General features: G+C 35.1%; 3 protein-coding genes across 3 annotated transcripts; 1 reads left to right on the top strand and 2 right to left on the bottom strand.

The window, feature by feature from the left end:
• The first annotated feature begins 8,955 nt into the window (after positions 1-8,955).
• Positions 8,956-10,151, top strand: Hap40 (Huntingtin-associated protein 40 kDa). Its single transcript, XM_073973121.1, has 2 exons — positions 8,956-9,113; positions 9,173-10,151. The coding sequence occupies exons 1-2, from the start codon at positions 9,028-9,030 to the stop codon at positions 10,062-10,064; spliced, it is 978 nt and encodes a 325-aa protein (XP_073829222.1). The 5' UTR covers positions 8,956-9,027; the 3' UTR covers positions 10,065-10,151.
• Positions 10,152-12,339: 2,188 nt separating this feature from the next.
• Positions 12,340-14,732, bottom strand: Ns3 (nucleostemin 3). The gene is made up of 4 exons (XM_073974476.1): positions 14,523-14,732; positions 13,062-14,457; positions 12,796-13,001; positions 12,340-12,736 (listed from the first exon to the last, which is right to left on the bottom strand). The coding sequence occupies exons 1-4, from the start codon at positions 14,619-14,621 to the stop codon at positions 12,518-12,520; spliced, it is 1,920 nt and encodes a 639-aa protein (XP_073830577.1). The 5' UTR covers positions 14,622-14,732; the 3' UTR covers positions 12,340-12,517.
• A 1,103-nt stretch (positions 14,733-15,835) lies between these two features.
• On the bottom strand, positions 15,836-16,671 carry LOC141398161 (lamin-C-like). The gene is made up of 2 exons (XM_073975394.1): positions 16,083-16,671; positions 15,836-16,011 (listed from the first exon to the last, which is right to left on the bottom strand). The coding sequence occupies exons 1-2, from the start codon at positions 16,669-16,671 to the stop codon at positions 15,836-15,838; spliced, it is 765 nt and encodes a 254-aa protein (XP_073831495.1).
• Between the last annotated feature and the right edge of the window lie 765 nt (positions 16,672-17,436).

The raw sequence follows: 17,436 nt of genomic DNA, 5'->3' as shown, positions 1-17,436 counted from the left end.
CTTCAGTAGTATTGGAGTTATGACATATTAAAAAAAAACAGGCGTGGTCGGGCCTATATACATTCGTAATTATTGTAAATATAACATTTTTAAAAAAGTAGGGTATAGGGGAAGTTCCCCGCCCCTTCCGAAATTTAACTGCATTTGTAGCCTAATTTAAGCGGGGGCCATCCTTGTACATTCCCTGGCAATTTTAGGAAAATCGGTTCAGTAGTTTTTGTAGAAATGATAAAAATTTAAAATTGAAAAAAGTGGGCGTACATTTTCTTTGCATAAAAAATATCGAAATCGGTCCAGCCGTTCTCAACTGATGCCATGACCAACGAACGACATTAGATTTTTATTTTTAAAGATTTAAAAGTTTAGACAAATCGCGATTTCCGTGAAAATCCCTTCAGTAGTTTTGTAGATATAACCTAATTAGAAAGTGAGTGTGGTTGGATCTTAAGTCCCAAAATAAGTACGTAAGGTTGGAGACACAATCGCCATTGACTCGTAAATAAATTCCGAAACCGATACATTCGTATTTGTTGCAAATATTGCATTTTCACAAAAATAGGGCATAGGGGAAGTACCCGCCCGATCCGAAAGTCAAAAAATATGTAGCCTATTTTTATCGGGGACCAACCCTGTACATTCGCTGAAAGTTTCAGAAAAATCGATTCAGTAGTTTCGTAGATATAACATATTTAAAAAAGTGGGCGTTGTCCAGTCTTATTGCCCCAAATAAGCACGTAAGGTCGGAGACACAATCGCCATTGACTCGGAAATTAATTTTCAAAGCGATACATTTGTAATTGTTGCAAATATTGCATTTTTACAAAAATAGGGCATAGGGGAGGTACCCCGCCCGATCCGAAATTCAACCAAATGTGTAGCCTATTCCAACAGGGGGCCATCACTCTACGTTCCCTGAAAATTTCAGGAAAATCTGTTGAGTAGTTTCGTAGATATAACATATTTATAAAAGTGGGCGGAAAAGTGGGCGTGGCCAATTTTTCTTTGCATAAAAACCTAAACTGGACTATGACTAACATTTCCACAAAAAATTATCCAAATCGCTCCAGCCGTTTTCAACTGATTCAATTACCAACAAACGACAATTGAGTTTTATATATAAAGATTCGGGTGTACTTCTTTACGAGGGCAGATCGGAAACTTCTTAGCCTAGCACAAAAAGCGCGGCATAAACAGAAAAAAGTTAAGTGTTTTGGAAACTTCCGTCTCTGTTATGAACACATGTTAAATTTTGTTTCGATCTGGCAACTCCTTCATATAAAAACAGGTGTTCAAAAAAGACGCATCCGCAATTTTTTTACAATGGAAAAATTAGAAATGCGTGGTGTCATTAAATATTTACATAAAAAAGGTTTATCGGGACAAGAAATTCATAATGATATGTTGAATGTGTTAGGTGAAAGTGCTCCTTCATATGCAACAGTAAAAAATTGGGTTGCTGAATTTAAACGTGGTCGTACAAGTATTGAAGATGAACCACGTAGTGGACGTCCAAAAACAGCAACAACAACAACAGAAATTGTAGCCCAAAGTGCATGATATGGTATTAAATGATCGACGAATAAAAGTGCGTGAAATTGCTAATATCATGGGCATCTCAAATGATCGAGTCCATTTAATTTTGCATGAAGAACTACAGATGAAAAAGCTTTCTGCAAGATGGGGTGCCGCATTTGTTAAAAGTCGATCAAAAACGCATAAGAATGAACATTTCTCAAGCTTGTTTGGATCGTTTTAAGCGAAATAAAATGGATGTTAAGCGTCGTTTCATAACTATTGATGAGACATGGATCCACCACTATACTGCAGACAAAAGAACAATCCAAACAATGGACTGAAGCTGGAGGAAGTGCCCCAAAGAAGGCAAAAACAATTCAATCGGCTGGTAAGGTTATGGCAACGGTTTTTTGGGACTTCAAAGGTATTTTATTGCTTGACTATCTGCAAAAGGGTAAAACAATAAATTCAGAGTACTATTGCAAACTTTTGGATCAATTAAATGTACAAATTCGAGAAAAACGTCCTGGCGTACAACACAAAAAAATAATTTTTCATCAGGACAACGCACCAGCGCACAAGAGTGTTTTAACAATGGCTAAAATCAACGAATTAAAGTACGAGTTGCTTGACCACCCACCTTATTCTCCTGATTTAGCTCCCAGTGACTTTTACTTGTTTCCAAATCTAAAAAAAATCCTTGCTGGCAAGCGTTTTACCTCAAATGAAGATGCAATTACAGTTGTAAACCACTATTTTGAAGACCTTGAGGAAAACTATTTTAATCAAGGGATAGAATTGCTAGAAAAGCGTTGGACTAAGTGTATTGAAGTTTCAGGAGATTATATTGAAAAAATAAAAATATTTTTGAAAAACTAACTATTTTCTTTCATTGATAGGCCAAGAAGTTTCCGAACCGCCCTCGTATTATCTCACGGCATTTACATACTGGTGCATTGGTAATGGGTACTTTACGCGATATGTTTTTTTACATATGAGTTGTCAATTTTTATATGCAAAGTATAATACCCCGGGTACACTGAACCGGTTTAATCCAGTGGGTTTGAAATGTCAATTCCATAGCCAAAATGTCAAATAAATCCTCAAACAGTGGGTTAACGCGGTAAAAAAAACTATAGTGTAACCGTACTAAAACACAGAAACCATGTGCATGGGTTTCACTACTTCATACCCCTCGCCTAAAAACTTGACGTCGCCATGTTGAAATCGTGCTAGTCTGACCATCGACTTAGAAAATTCTTTGTTATTCTCTTTTAAATTTTCATTGACGTCCACACACATATATGAAATCATATGAAAATTTTGATATTTGCATTGGTTTGAGAGTTACTCTTGTGCCAGACACTGAAAATAATACATGAAAATATTATAGCTTTTAGGAGAGAGCGGAGGTGAAGGAGCTCCCTTCTTACCCATAAGCTCAAAACATTTTCATGAAAATTTTCATAGTCTGGCACAAGACTTAGTCCCAATTTACATTAGGCGAGTTTGCTTGTGGCAATTGTCAGTTTGTGGGTGTGAGAGGGTGTTGAGAGGCAAAGGGTTACCATATACCTCACCTCTCTCTCCATCAAACTGGCAATTGCCGCAAGTAAACTCGCCTAATGTAAATTTAAACACTAAGAATAATTTCAGATTACAGAACCTTGTGTACAGAGTTTCACCCCATTCACACCTCTTCCCTATAAACTCATTATTATTTTAATAAAAATTTTTCATAGTCTGCACCAAGGCAAATTTATCAGGCCTGTCACAGAAACCAATTCCTATCGAAAGTGGAATTGATTCCGTATTTAGCTTCTTCAGAAACCGAAAAACGAAAAATTCTTTCGGAATGAAACCACTTTTGGTTTATCAAGTGGAATTGCATTTTTTTGATAATATATCAAATTAAAACACTCCAAAAGCACTTAAAAATAATAAAAATATTGTTTTATTAACAAAACCACATTTAATTTCATATTTTTATCATTTTATTGAAAAAAATTTCAAATTTTCATTATTTCTCAATCAACAAAACCAATTATTAACAAAGTGTTGCCACATAATTTTTTTCGTGAAAATCACGTTTTTCTTCGAACAAAGATTTATCGTTTCTAAAAACTAAACAATCTGGCATTACGAGTGATAACTTAAAACAAACATAAAGAAGAACAAAATAAGAAAGAACTCAAGCACGGTATTTTTCAATGTAATAAAAGGGCACTGATTGCTCAAAACATTTTCATGAAAATTTTCATAGTCTGGCACTAGACTTACGAATTTAAACACAAAAAATAATTTCAGATTACAGAACCTTGTGTACAGAGTTTCACCCCCTTCATACCTCTTCCCTATAAATTCATTTTAATAAAAAGTTTTCATAGTCTGGCATAAGACTTACTATATGTGTGTTCGTTTACTCAAAACTTGTACAAATTGTTACTGGATGTTGTTCGTTTACTCTGCAATACAATGCAAAATATCTTAGTCGAATTCAAGAAGTTACTGGACTTGTGCACATTTGTACAAATTGTTGAGTAAACGAACACACCTTATATCACCTTCTTTCTTGCACCCAAGGCAGATTTATATAAGGTAGAAGTGACAATCAGCTTTACTTTTTTGTAAAATGGGGTTTCAAATTTAATAGGGTCTACTAAAATTTTAAAAATTAGAAACTTTCATCCAGAAAATTTCAAACGTGTAATAAAAGGGCACTAATTGGTTTAAATTTACATTTTGATTCAAATTTGTTCTATTTTAGAGGATTTTCAAAATGTATATATGTATGTTTTTCCTGAGAAAAATTTTAAGAACGACCCTATTATTCATTTTGAGTTATTTTATCAATCTTCATTTATTTCATAATTTAGTCCCAATTTACATTAGGCGAGTTTACTAGCGGCAATTGCCAGTTTGTAGGTGAGAGAGGGTGCTGAGAGGCAAAGGGTTACCATATGCCTCACCTCTCTCTCCTACAAAATGACAATTGCCGCAAGTAAACTCGCCCAATGTAAATTGGGACTAAGTTTATGCGTGGTACAATAATACAGGTAGCATTATCATGCCAGCTGATGGGAACATAATGTGTCAATTGCATTGAATTGATGTCAAATTTTGACATCTTATGTTGCCAACAATTGCCGATGCGGCTACCTGTGTATTTGTACCATGAGTTTATGCAAGGTCTAATATTTTCTGGATTCTAATTCACCACTAAACCCTTAAAAAACTGCATTTACATACAGTGAGTGTCAAAAATATTCGGTTTTAAATTTCACCAATAATAACTCCTCAGTATTTTAGAAGCCCATACCCAATATTCAAAAAACCAAATACTTAAAAAAATGTTGGACCTGTGGCAATTAAAAAATGTATGTAACATGGATCCATGGCAACCCTATAAGCGAGAATAACAAAGAAGAAGTTGTTAACCCTGTTTTCTATGCGTCAAAAATATTCGGTTTTTGTAACTTTTGTTAAATATTTTGGCAAAAAACCGGTCAATATCGAACTTTTTCTGCAATATTAGCTTAAATTTCAATAATTGCGAACAGAATCTTTGTTCCTGTGTGCAAAAATATCATATTTCATAGCAAATTATCAAAATTTAGGGCTAAGGAAAAACGCTATCCCAGAAAAGAGAAAACTGTTTATATTTTATTATAAAAACGGCAGAAACAAAGGGAATTTTTGCTTATTTTTGAATAATTAGCCGAATATTGTTGAAATAATGTGCAAAAGTCACGAAAATACAGAAATAATCGATTTCATGAAACACATAAGCCAGCCAAACCATGGACTGGGAGGGAAGGTAGAGGAATCTCCTGGAAAATTACGGCTAAACCGCCCTTTATTTCTGCCGTTTTATAATAAAATATAAACAGTTTTCTCTTTTCTGGTATAGCGTTTTTCCTTAGCCCTAAATTTTGATAATTGAAAACCGAATATTTTTGACACTCACTGTATATTTTATATTTGTCGATGGTCAGACTAGCACGATTTCAACATGGCGACGTCAAGTTTATAGGCGAGGGGTATGAAGTAGTGAAACCCATGTACATGGTTTTCTGTGTTTGTTGTGTTGCCTCCTCTTGTTCTTCGTGGCAAGATTTTTTCTTGAATTTTCTTTCATTTTTATTTTCTCAAGCAAACGTTAACAACAAAACAAACATAAATATATTTAATAAAAACATTTAATAAATGAAATAGTGAAAATTTAACTATTAATATTAATTTAATTATTAATGTTAATTATTTTGTGTTGTTTTTGGTTTATTTATGTCTTTTTTTGCAATTTTTTCAATGAAATCACTCTAGTGTGGACCGGGACTAAATGAGATTTGTTCCTCTGTTGATTGGGTTACATCTGGTCATGGTGGAATAAGAAGATGTTACATTAAATCATGTCAAACGTCAAATTTGCTCACAATAATGCATTACTGTGAATTGCTTGTTTACATTTTGTATGTGATTTTATTCACAATAACGCATTTTGACAACTGGTATGAAGATCAGCTGTTTTTGGCGTTACACCTTATTATTCCACCATGCATCTGGTGTACCTCAAGGGTCACTATTGGACCCAATACTATTTCTTATCTACATAAACGACATTATTACTAATATTTGCTCTGTTCCAGAACCTGCAAGAAGTTACTATTTTTTACTACGATAACATTTTTTCCCTTATGTTATCGGAAAAAATAGTAGAAATTGGTAGATTCTTGCAGTTCTGGAACAGACCAATTAAGAATCAGTTTTGTCAACCTTTTGTTTTTGCAGATGATTTCTTTTTACTATTTAAATCACAATCTTCACAAGAGTCCATAAATTCTCATCTGATTATTATATCAAAGTTAATGGAAGATAACAAGCTTAAAGTAAATCCTCTAAAAACTAAAGTTATAATTTTCCACAATAGAAATTGTGAGATTTGTTATACCAAATGTTCGTCTAAACGATATTCAAATTAATTCTGTTGACTCTATTAAATGTCTCGATGTTATACTGGATCAGAATCTGAGTTTTGATAAACATATTATGGGGTTTCTACACGGTATGTACGGTATGTTTTATACATAACGACTGTCACTTTTTACAAATCTGAATTTTGTACACGTGGTGTGAACCACACAGAAATTTCAACGTATGAAAGTGTTATGTGCATACATATGTATATTTTTCGAATAGAACGCGCTCTATTCTCGTCTGTACAACCAATGGTAAACAGCTGTTTTGTTTGTACGCGATATAAATAAAGAAAACAACAGAAAACGAATGAAAAATAAAAGTTTGCCGTGCAGAAGGAATTACATATGGTCGAAAAAAATTACAGATGCTATGCATGAATATGTAAAAAACATACCGTGTAGAAACCCCATTAGCTGTTGCTTTGTTTCAGAACTAAAAAGTTTTTACAATTTTTACGACTTTTACACATTTTACCCAAAAACCCGTTCCCGTACAGAAAAAAGTTGTAAAATGTTCACTTCTCTTTAAACAAAAATGGCGCTGAATGACGCTCTCTTTAAAAACTTTTTACTCGATAAATTTTACCGTGTAAAAAATAGTAACATGAATGCCGGCGTCTGATTGACTGGTACGCCGACTTTGACATTTGTTCCAGTTTTTTTGACGTTTTTTCCATTTTTGCGTTCCCGAACTTTTTGAAAAAACTGTTGGCCCTAACAGGCAAAATTTCAAAAAATAAAAAACAGGCTGAGACGGCTGGGATTTGAACCTACGTCCTTGAAAACATATCTAAAAATGTTGTCACGGCGTGTTAACGTTCAAAGCCAAAATTCATAACTTCAAAGGCAGCGCACAAAAAAGCGTTTGTCGTGAAGAAAATACATTTCAGCGGCCAAATATCCGCGTAACTGTATAAAACACATTTGCATTTGAAAAACGAAAAGTTCTAGGACAGAGAAGCCATTACATAGTCGATACGTTTGAAGATCTGCTTTACCACCAGTGAAACCAGGTAACGTAATTTGGTGACTATGTGGGTTCGAGTCCTTGGCTTTCCTTTTTCACTTGCAAATATTTTCCGATCATCAACCTTAACTCTAAACGAGAAAATTACTAACAAATCATTAAAAATGATCTTCGCCCTAACAGGCAAAATTTCAAAAAATAAAATATTTTAGCTTTTAGGAGAGAGCGGAGGTGAAGGAGCTCCCTTTCTCCCTTCTTACCCATGGTAGAACAAGAAAAGGTAGCAGCAATACCCAGCTGACTGAACTGGGTTGTAGTGTTAGTGTCAAATTTCATATGACATTTTATACATTCATTTCTATTTCGATGTACATTAGGGACATATATTTTTTGAGAAAAAAATATATTATTCGGAAAAAACCATTTCCCAGAAAGACTTCTTCATATCAATGATATGTAACCTCCTCCAAGTTCAAACGATAAGCCGCGCAGTAAATCACCGCTTGTAGAGGCGATACAACGTTTGTTAATATGTGAGGTATTTTGTTAAAATTTAAAAAAATAAAGCCCTAATAAACATGTGCTTCTTTGATTTCTAAAACAAAATATTGAAACAGCTTCTCCTTTTTCTATGAATTTCCAGCGACCCCAAACTTTTCTGCAAGAATTCTACTTTCTGCGAGAATTTATGCATTTAGTGGAATGATGTGGAACCATAAAAATTGAAAATGTAACGAATTTTCATTCATGTTTTCCAAAATATTCAACCAAATGTGAAAAATTATTAGTTTTTTAAATTCCAATAATTTATAGACATTTCCTTGTTTTGTTTACAAATACAACTGGCAGTAACGTTACAAACAAAAACAAATTCCTTTGTGGTTGTTGTTCGAGTTGTATTTGTTGTAGTATTAACTTTACCTTGTATTTGTTCTACCATGCTTCTTACCCATGGTATAAGTAAAGAGGTAGATTTAAATGAAAACAATCTATAGAACCCTTGTTTTTCCTGAATTCCTAAAACGTCAAAATTAGTAAACTCAAATGCAACAAGTGGGTTTGTTTACGATACCATTTTTGAGCATTTTATAAAAAACGCGAAAAATGAATGAAGTGTCAAGGTTTCTCTACATAATCGAGTTGTGGATATTATAAAATGTGTGTTTCAAAGCAAAGCTAACGAATTTCTTCCATACAAATGTTCTAAACACAATTCTAAAAACCATTGAATTCGATTGTTTTTAAAATTGTTTGGCATGTTTTTCAAACAGCACACACACACATACCCAGATTGTGTATTTTGTTTTGACGTTTTAGGAACGGTCGAAAGAAAAAATTTAAATTCACAGAAAGCTTTAGCTAACCTTTCTTATTAAACCATGTTCTTACCCATAAACTCAAAACTTTTTAATGAAAAGTTTCATAGTCTGGCACAAAACTTAGTTGTTGTAATTTTTACAGCTACCTTATATAAATGTGCCAAGCAGAACAAAAATCGATTTTTAAAACCCTATATTTTCAACAGGACAATATTTCTGAGAACAGAGACTTTTTTAAAAATCAGCGGAAATGGATAACAGTTACCCCAAGAATTTGGTGGACCATTATCTCAAAACGTCCGCCAAATTAAAGAAAATCGAGAAGGCTATGTTCAAGTAAGGTACAATGGGTTTATTCGTGAATAATTTTTTCTTAACAAAGCTTTTTCTCGCAGACGTTTCGGGCCCAATGTTTCTGAAGTTATGGATGACTATGCTCGCTTAGCCATAAAATTTGATGAGGCCGGAATTTATCAATACGCTGCTATGTGTCAGTTGGGTGTTGCTAAATGTGAAAATTATCTCCAAAACTCTATGGCAGAATGTCAAGCATTACTAAAAGCTGCCCGTTTGTTTCTTAAGGCCCATGAAGAAATGGAATCTTTGTTATTGAGATCAAATCGTCTGGAATATCGCGAAACTGCATTGCACTGCTTTACACAGGCCATCGACAAGTCTCCCGATGATAGTGTAATCAAAGCCGCCATAATCAGAGAAATGTCACCATTACAACCTCACTATGAAGGAACAAGTACCTTCAATTCACCGGCTCATCGTATATACGAATTGGAATTGGCCACAGAACAGAGTGTAAAGAACCGTGATTATTTAACTGCTTTGCAACAATTGGATGACATTGTGGATAACATTTATGAACGTAAAAGACAACAGCTCTATGAAGAGGTATTGGCGAGGTCAGAAATATATCGCGTTCTACTATTAGTTGCATTGACATTGCCACCCGCCCGACAAACTCCTGCTCATATAAAGTTAATAGAGTACTATACACAGTTGGCAGAATTTCAGCAAGAAGAAGATATTAGTCCCAGTCCATCTCAATCTCCTCGCAAGAATGTACCACAATTGTTTGCATATTGGCGGCCAGGTCTATTTTTAACACAATTCCAGAAATATGCATTAGCTGAAATTGTTTTGGCATGGCATCTGTCTAAACCACGAGAGCTTAGAGTGGCTCTGCAAGAGTTTCGCCATAGTTTTAGTTCCCTCAGCGATACCCAGAGATATCTTATTAATTGTATACTCGAGAAAGTTGATAAAATGTGTTGAAAGTATTAACTATGAACTATGTTTATATTAGATGATTTATTTATTAGTATGTTTATATGTATATAAATACAACATTCCCAATATAAATGTTTAGTTCTTTTCTGTTTTTTTCGAAATTGCAATTGCTTGGAGGAAGTTATCAGATTGAAGACATCTATGAGAGAAGTCTTCTTTGTTCCTTCGGGGATTTTGGAGGAACATATGTACACTAGGGTTATGACTTTTTGACATTTTTTCTCAAAAATGATTTCCTGTAGCAGGGATGAATGACTTTTGCCTAATAATCACTACGCTACCGTTTATTCCATTGAAATATAAAAAAAAAAGGTTCACGCACAAAACGATTTTAAAAATATAATTTTTTGAAAAAATGTATGAAATGAAAAAAAAAATTTTCAAGCCTTTACCTAATTAACTGCGTGTTGCGTGTGCGTTCAAAAATACAAAAACAAAATACATGTATTTCAAATTGAAAACAAAAACAAATACATGTATTTTGTTTTTGTATTTTTGAACGCACACTCAACACGCAGTTAATTAGGTAAAGGCTTCAAAAATTATTTTTTGTTGCACGAATGAATAATTATAAGCCTACTAATAACTATAATAATTGCTCTGTTCCAGAACCTGCAAGAAGCTACTATTTTTTACTACGATAACATTTTTTCCTTTATGTTTTCGAAAAAAATAGTAAAAATTAGTAGATTCCTGCAGTACTGGAACAGACCATAAATGTTTTGTTTTTTGTTAAAAAATTATATGCTAAGGTAAAAGCATTTACAATATTTTTACGATTGTTAGAATTGAAGAAAATTAGTGAGAAATAAATGTTATGTCAGTATAATTTAGTCCAGCATCCGGCAGAAAGGGGCACACGTGCCCTTGATGAGAATAACAACAGAATAACCACCACTCAGTCTTCGTTCAGAAGTCAATGAAGAAGGTTCTGCTGTCGCTTGTTTCAATGATTTTTAGTTGTAGCAATGCATTAACGCACACGCTGTTTGTGGAGAGAGCGAGAGAGAGTCGTATGCGTGAGACCGAAAACAATGCGTTTGTATTAGTGCCGATACCTGATTTAGTCTGTTCCAGTACTACAAGAATCTACTAATTTTTACTATTTATTTCGATAACACAAAGGAAAAAATGTTATCGTAGTAAAAAATAGTAGCTTCTTGCGGGTTCTGGAACAGAGCAATAATCTCATGTGACTCTTAATTTTATTTTCAATTGTATATCTGCTTACAGTGACTTCAAAAAATTGTCCATAATTTTGATAAATTCAAATTTTAAAATCATTTTGTGCGTGAGGTTTTTTCACCGAATCACCTTATAATTATGATTTTATGTAATCTTATGGCAAAACTCATCACGCTATGATTCAGGGATATGAGGTTGTAAAAAAAATTAATCCTAATGTACACTGCACCCCGGTTCAAAAAAATGAGGCAGTTATGCGGGAAGGGCAGTTACGAAAATCCGCATAGCTACCTCATGTGGGTAGTTATAAATATCTCATCTCAACCTTACAAAAAGTGACAACAACAATCGTCAAAATGCAAAACGGTGTATAGTAGAATAGTTCATTTCAAGTCTAAAAATATGTTATATTATTTAACCAATAAGAAATTTAGTAATCAGTGAGCATAAAATAGCACTGGACATCTTCATCACAATTCAGGTAGTCATCGAAATTGATTATCTCAGAAATACACCAGGGCGGGTAATAAACCAATAAAAGTATTATTAAATATATATGACGGGCAAATATCCGAACCGATATGTCGTTATAAGCGATAGGGCTATAAAGGGCCCCAGAGATTTTGGACTTTTGGATGTCGTCGTTATAACCGATATGACGTTATAAGCGATTTCGACTGTAGTTAATCGAGACAGTTTGAACTCATTTATATGAAAGAGGTAGATAACCGGGGAGCAGTGTATGTATGTGGTGACTTTCGATATTCAAACATACGCGTTATGGGCAGGTAATAAATAGTTTTGAATTGTTTCCGGGAATGGCGATACAATGTTATCATGACAGCCTTTCACACAGAAAATAGTGGGTTCGAGTCTACGACAAAACATCACTTCATTGCACCTCTCCTTCAAATGTATTAGTGACGAATTCTAACCAGTTGTAGTAGCGATGTTCCCTGGTCCACAAGCTTTAGGGTCTGCTTTAACTTAATTCGCTGTGAACAATTCTTGTTGATACATACATAGGCATTATTAAATTGATGGAAATTTTGCTATATGAAGAGAGTTTGCCAGGTTTATGTTATATAGATGTATTTATGTATTAAGGTTTCATTTCATTTATGTACATTTTCATTGAAGTCATTCCAGCTTAATTATTTTTAACTTTTAGCCCTTAAATATAATTTCATGTGGATAAAGATATTCAAAAACTACTTCAGAATTTTAAAATGTAGCAGCAAAAGACTATATTTTTAATGTTGATCCAAGTGTCCAAATTTTTTACGCAATTTTTCACGTCTTTCTTTTTTCACACTGCGCCATGGTTTCGCTGAAGGGTCTGTTTCTACGAGACTGCCATCATTGGCCAGTCTGATATGAGGGAAATTTGCTCGACCCTTGACATGGGCAGCGGAGCTCTGACCAGAGAAAAATTTGCTATCCAATTCGTTTGAAGAGGTGTTGGTTTTAACCTGGAAGCAAATATGCTCGATTATAAAGTCAACATATTTTCACTTTCACAGTTACTTACCCTCATAGCCCTTTGCTGTTGATGGGGCAAGGATTTTTCTTCCACTTCTTTGCGTACACGTTCCGGAAATGTGTGATACACTGATTGTTCAACAGTTGGAGGTGCCACACAATACAAAAGTTTACCATTAACATAATCTTTGCACACATAACGGGCAGATCTAGATTGATCGGGTTGGCCATTAGATGTCATGAAGCCACGATTATCTGAAAACCAAGCATGAAAATTATACCAGATTACGAGTTCAAAGTTTATCTACTACTCACATCCATATGCCAATAAAAGTTCTTCAGAATGCGGACAACGATTGGGATCTTCACCCTCAATGGGTTTGGCTATAATTATACCATATTTATCCTCAAGGACATGGCGTGGAATACGTGAACACAAAAGATTTACAGCTGGAACGTGATCTCTCATCTGATCTATAGGCAATATGCCATTCAGTATCATATCAGCTTTGGTTAGAACAAAACTTGGCATTACTAAACCGGGACAATCGCACAAAAGCAAATCCTTGTCCAAATATAATGTTTGGAAATGCTTTGTTTTTCCTGGCGTGGCTGACACGGAAACCTTTTTCTCTGTCATTAAAGCATTAATTGTACTACTTTTACCAACATTTGGATAACCTACTAAACCAATAGTAGTTACATTGGCAGTATATGTGGTTGGTCCATCGTAAACATTTTTGAAAAGTTCAATTAGCTCTTCGCGTGTTAGCAGCTTAGAACTGTTTTTCTTAAATACTTTTACAGAATTTTGTTCTTCCTTTGTGGGTAGTATTTGCTCAATTTTCTCCAATTTGGCTTCCAAGTTGTCCAGGGTGTCATTAATTTCTGAGGCTGCTTTTTTAAGTTCCTTCAAGGAAAGATCGGCAGCAGTATCTTCATTTTCTTCCTCAGATGTTGTTTCATTTTCCTCTTCGCGATCTTCCTCATTATCTTTCTCCTGGGCTTTTCTTTCCTTAATTTCCGTCTTTGCTGGTTTCTCTTCTTTGTTTTTGGCTTCCTCCTTTAATTCCTCTGTGGCCAAAGCTGCTGAAAAGAAGGCTGTCCTTATACCTTGCTGATCAAAATATTCCGCCCAATGTCTTCGTTGTTCTTCCGTAAGTAAATCCGATTTATTGACCAAAATCATGTTCATCTTTTGTGGATTCACTTCTTTGACATACTTTTCCAAATCTTCACTTCTGAAGAGCAATGGATTACGGGCATCTACAATTTGCACAATAACATCGGATCTTTCAACAACACGCCATAATTGTCGCCAAAATTCCAAATTCTTTTCGTATGGAGTCAAAATGATATCTTCATCTTCCTGTAGTAGAGCCAAATTACGTCTCCAGTCCAGGAAACTATCACGTTCAGCTTTTTGCAAATCTTCCGCCGATGTTTCGGGTGTCCATTTAGGTCTTCGCGGAATTTTTAATAAATCCTTATTATCTTTGTGCTTTTTCTCAATATTCAATCTCTCGTTTCTGGACAAAAGACCCACACCTTGCTTGGGGTTAATGAATTGTATATTCAATTTTTCAGCTTGAAATTCTGTTCCAGCCAATTCGGCTGTTCTCAAAAATTCTTGAAATGAAGATTCTTCAGTAACGGAGCTAAGATTAAGACGTCCCCAATCATAGCCATCCTGGACTTCGGTTGTGTGCAACTGAAAGAAAATTAGATTGTGGTGGAATATAATTCCGGAAGCGAAATGCACATTTTTTACTTTACCATAGAATCATTATCGACTTTTCGCCTGGGGGTATGCCCAAAACGATCCTTGATTAAAGTGCGTCCCAAATTACTTCCACCTTTACCTTTCTTACTCATTTTGTGTGAAGTTCTTTTATTACCACAATAGTTAATTGTTGTGCATATACTTTACACGTTTTTTCAACTGTCAACAGGAAAGTCAAAACAAAATCAGCTGAAAAGGGTTCTGAAACCTAATAATCGCTAATCGATTATTTTTGAAAAAATCATTTATCGAACTTGAAATTCAAGTGCAGGGTGGAGTAGAGCTGGCAAACTATCGATATTCCCATCAACAGATATTTTCGATATTTAATTTCAAAAAATCGATTGCTATCGATATTATCGTCAATTTGTCATAACCATTAATTTGGAATTGAAAATGGCAAAATGTCTGCTTTTTTGACATTTTGCACAAGTTGTTCAAAGAAATAGATATAAAGGAGAAAAAATTGATTTTATTTAATAAAAATATACAAAAATAAATTTTATTTTTCAGAAAAATTACATGTGACTATGGGCTTACTTTCTTACATCCACCAAACCGAAAGGCCGCTGATGAGGTCGACTCCTCAACCTCATCACTAAAAATGCAGCCCAAGAAAAACGAAGGAAAAATCCAAGAATAGAAAACACGCGGGCGGGCTGATGTTGTCTGTTTGATGGTTTTAGAGAGACTCAATTTTATTTTACTACTTTGTTACAACTAGACTAATGCACGATGTGCCTAAAGGTATATGCACTCCACGCAGTGCGTGCGTTGCGGGTGATAAGGAACAAAGATATTTTATTACCGACCCTTTCTATTTATGGCCGACAGCTGTTATGTGTAAAGATAAACAATTCTACAAAATTGTCCATACTCCCCGCCGTGAAAAGATCCTAATCTTTTAACAATTGTATTAGTATCTTATCTTTTACAACTAAATTTTTTTTTTAATATTACAATTACATTTCATTTTGTAACTGCTGAAGGCATAACTTAGATTCTAAACTAATAATATGAATGCAAACAATTATTATAACTTAATTCTAGGTGATGGCACCCAACACCTTCAGCAACCAGCTAGGACGGGCACTTCTTTTCCATTGCTTAATTACATGGTAAATCCATTTTCTTCGTAGAGGATGTTTCTCGCACCTAAAAATTTCTTCATTACATATACGATGACCTGACACATGACGTATAGTTGTACGCTTGACACGATCTGCACCGGCAACTTCTTCTTCATTGGCATTATATAGCGTTGTCTTTATGTTTTCTCCACTTTTCCATTTTCGTGGCTTCATCATTATTTTTGTTGTGGTTCTTGTGCTGTATCCGTTACAAACCTTTGAGATACGGTAGCACCGCCATCGATTTGCACTTCATTGGTACCTTTCTGTTGTACCCTTGCCTTAGGATCACCCTTGGAAATTTCGCTGTCATCCTCTCTGCTGTTGACAACCCATTCCGTTTGGCTACTATCTTCTTCGACACACAGTAGTTTGTCGTAAGCAGCACTTTCTTGTAGCTGCTGTGCCATTTCATCACGGCACCGTTGCGTTCAGCTTCCATATTGGCGAAATCAGTAACACGCCGTGCACGTTCATTGTCGAGCAATTTTTCTAAATCATAATTGCGGGCATTCAATGTAGCATTTGTAGCTTCCAACTCAATAATGCGATTCTTCAGGCTCCCAATACGTGTACGAGTGGCACGTAATTCTTCTATAGCACTTGGAGCTACAACGGACTCACGATTGGCTGCTGCTTGAAGATTGTTATTCTCTTGTTTGTATACAGTTTCCATTTTGCGCATTACTCCTACGTGTTGTTCACGCAACTCTTGCAGCGACTGTTGTAATTTGGTCTCATATTGTTTAGAGAGACCAGTGCGTAATTCATTAATTTCTTCTGAATGAAATTTTTCCTTGAAGGTCAGTTCGTAACGCAGACGTTGTATGTTGCCTTCCAACTCAATACGTGCCCGTGCTTCATCTTGCAAACGTTTATGAGCCTCTTTCATTTGTTTGCGTAGAAGCACCAATTCTGCATGCACCTCACAGAGTTCATCACCGGCTTCCTTGGTATAAGCATTTACAGCATCGTATTTGGCGTTAAGGTCAGCAGCTCGTGACTCGTACATACGAGCCTTCTTCTCAGCAATTTGCCAGTCCGCAGTTGGTTGACATCAATCTTTAATTTCCGCGAAACATCAACGCGAACGTTTTCATTCTGAGTTTCCGTAGTTTCCGAGTTCCTAACAACTTCCTGTGTAGACCCTACTCTACCTGAAAACTGTACATCATTATTTATGTTCACCTTTTTTGGTGCTATTCTTGAAATGCTCCCACTTCGCACTAATGTATAGTACACATTGACAAGCAAAACTGACAGTCATCGAGGTCTATTTCGTGAATATCAAAGCCTAACTGAAAAATTTATTTTGTAATCTCTAAATAATACCGTAAATATTGTATTTCAAACGTTTTTAGCTAAATAAAAGTTGTTATTTGCCGGAAAATTGTCCTAAAAGTACGTTGACTGTCAGTTTTGACTGTTAGCGTGTACTCCCCTTAAGTTGTCACAAATCTTTAAAAAATGGTAATGACTTGTGTAGTCATCCTCTTTCCCTACTACCTCTAAATATCGCACGTAATGTGACGATAATGACTGATAACTTTTTTCGAAATTTTCTTGAGAAAAGCGCACTTCTAATCTCCCCCAAAAACTCAAAAGAGGCATCTACTAAGTTAATTGTTTCCCTAATATTTGGCGGGTCTGTATGGAGCAGTACGGATTTCTTTCCAAACTGTTCCGATGAACTTAAGCTGTTCACCTCAGCTATAAAATCTACATTATCTAGAAGTGGCACTTCTATGGGCACAAACAAACCCATAGCTTCCATGCT

This window comes from Musca autumnalis, unplaced genomic scaffold, assembly GCF_047663935.1.
Source record: "Musca autumnalis isolate F117 unplaced genomic scaffold, ASM4766393v1 scaffold_3, whole genome shotgun sequence".
Taxonomy (NCBI): Eukaryota; Metazoa; Arthropoda; class Insecta; order Diptera; family Muscidae; genus Musca; species Musca autumnalis.
The sequence above is the reverse complement of the archived record's forward strand: the minus strand, read 5'-3'. Positions and strand labels throughout refer to the sequence as shown.

What these genes read in the sequence shown, in the direction of transcription:
- Ns3 (XM_073974476.1), bottom strand. Translation starts at nt 14,621, where the DNA reads ATGAGTAAGAAAGGTAAAGGTGGAAGTAATTTGGGACGCACTTTAATC. An exon ending in AAGTCGATAATGATTCTATG is followed by an intron (nt 14,458 to 14,522) that starts GTAAAGTAAAAA and finishes ATTTTCTTTCAG; the next exon opens with TTGCACACAACCGAAGTCCA. An exon ending in ACTTTTATTGGCATATGGAT is followed by an intron (nt 13,002 to 13,061) that starts GTGAGTAGTAGA and finishes CTTGGTTTTCAG; the next exon opens with ATAATCGTGGCTTCATGACA.
- Hap40 (XM_073973121.1), top strand. Translation starts at nt 9,028, where the DNA reads ATGGATAACAGTTACCCCAAGAATTTGGTGGACCATTATCTCAAAACG. An exon ending in ATCGAGAAGGCTATGTTCAA is followed by an intron (nt 9,114 to 9,172) that starts GTAAGGTACAAT and finishes TTTTTCTCGCAG; the next exon opens with ACGTTTCGGGCCCAATGTTT.
- LOC141398161 (XM_073975394.1), bottom strand. Translation starts at nt 16,671, where the DNA reads ATGTACGAGTCACGAGCTGCTGACCTTAACGCCAAATACGATGCTGTA. An exon ending in TATGGAAGCTGAACGCAACG is followed by an intron (nt 16,012 to 16,082) that starts GTGCCGTGATGA and finishes GTGTCGAAGAAG; the next exon opens with ATAGTAGCCAAACGGAATGG.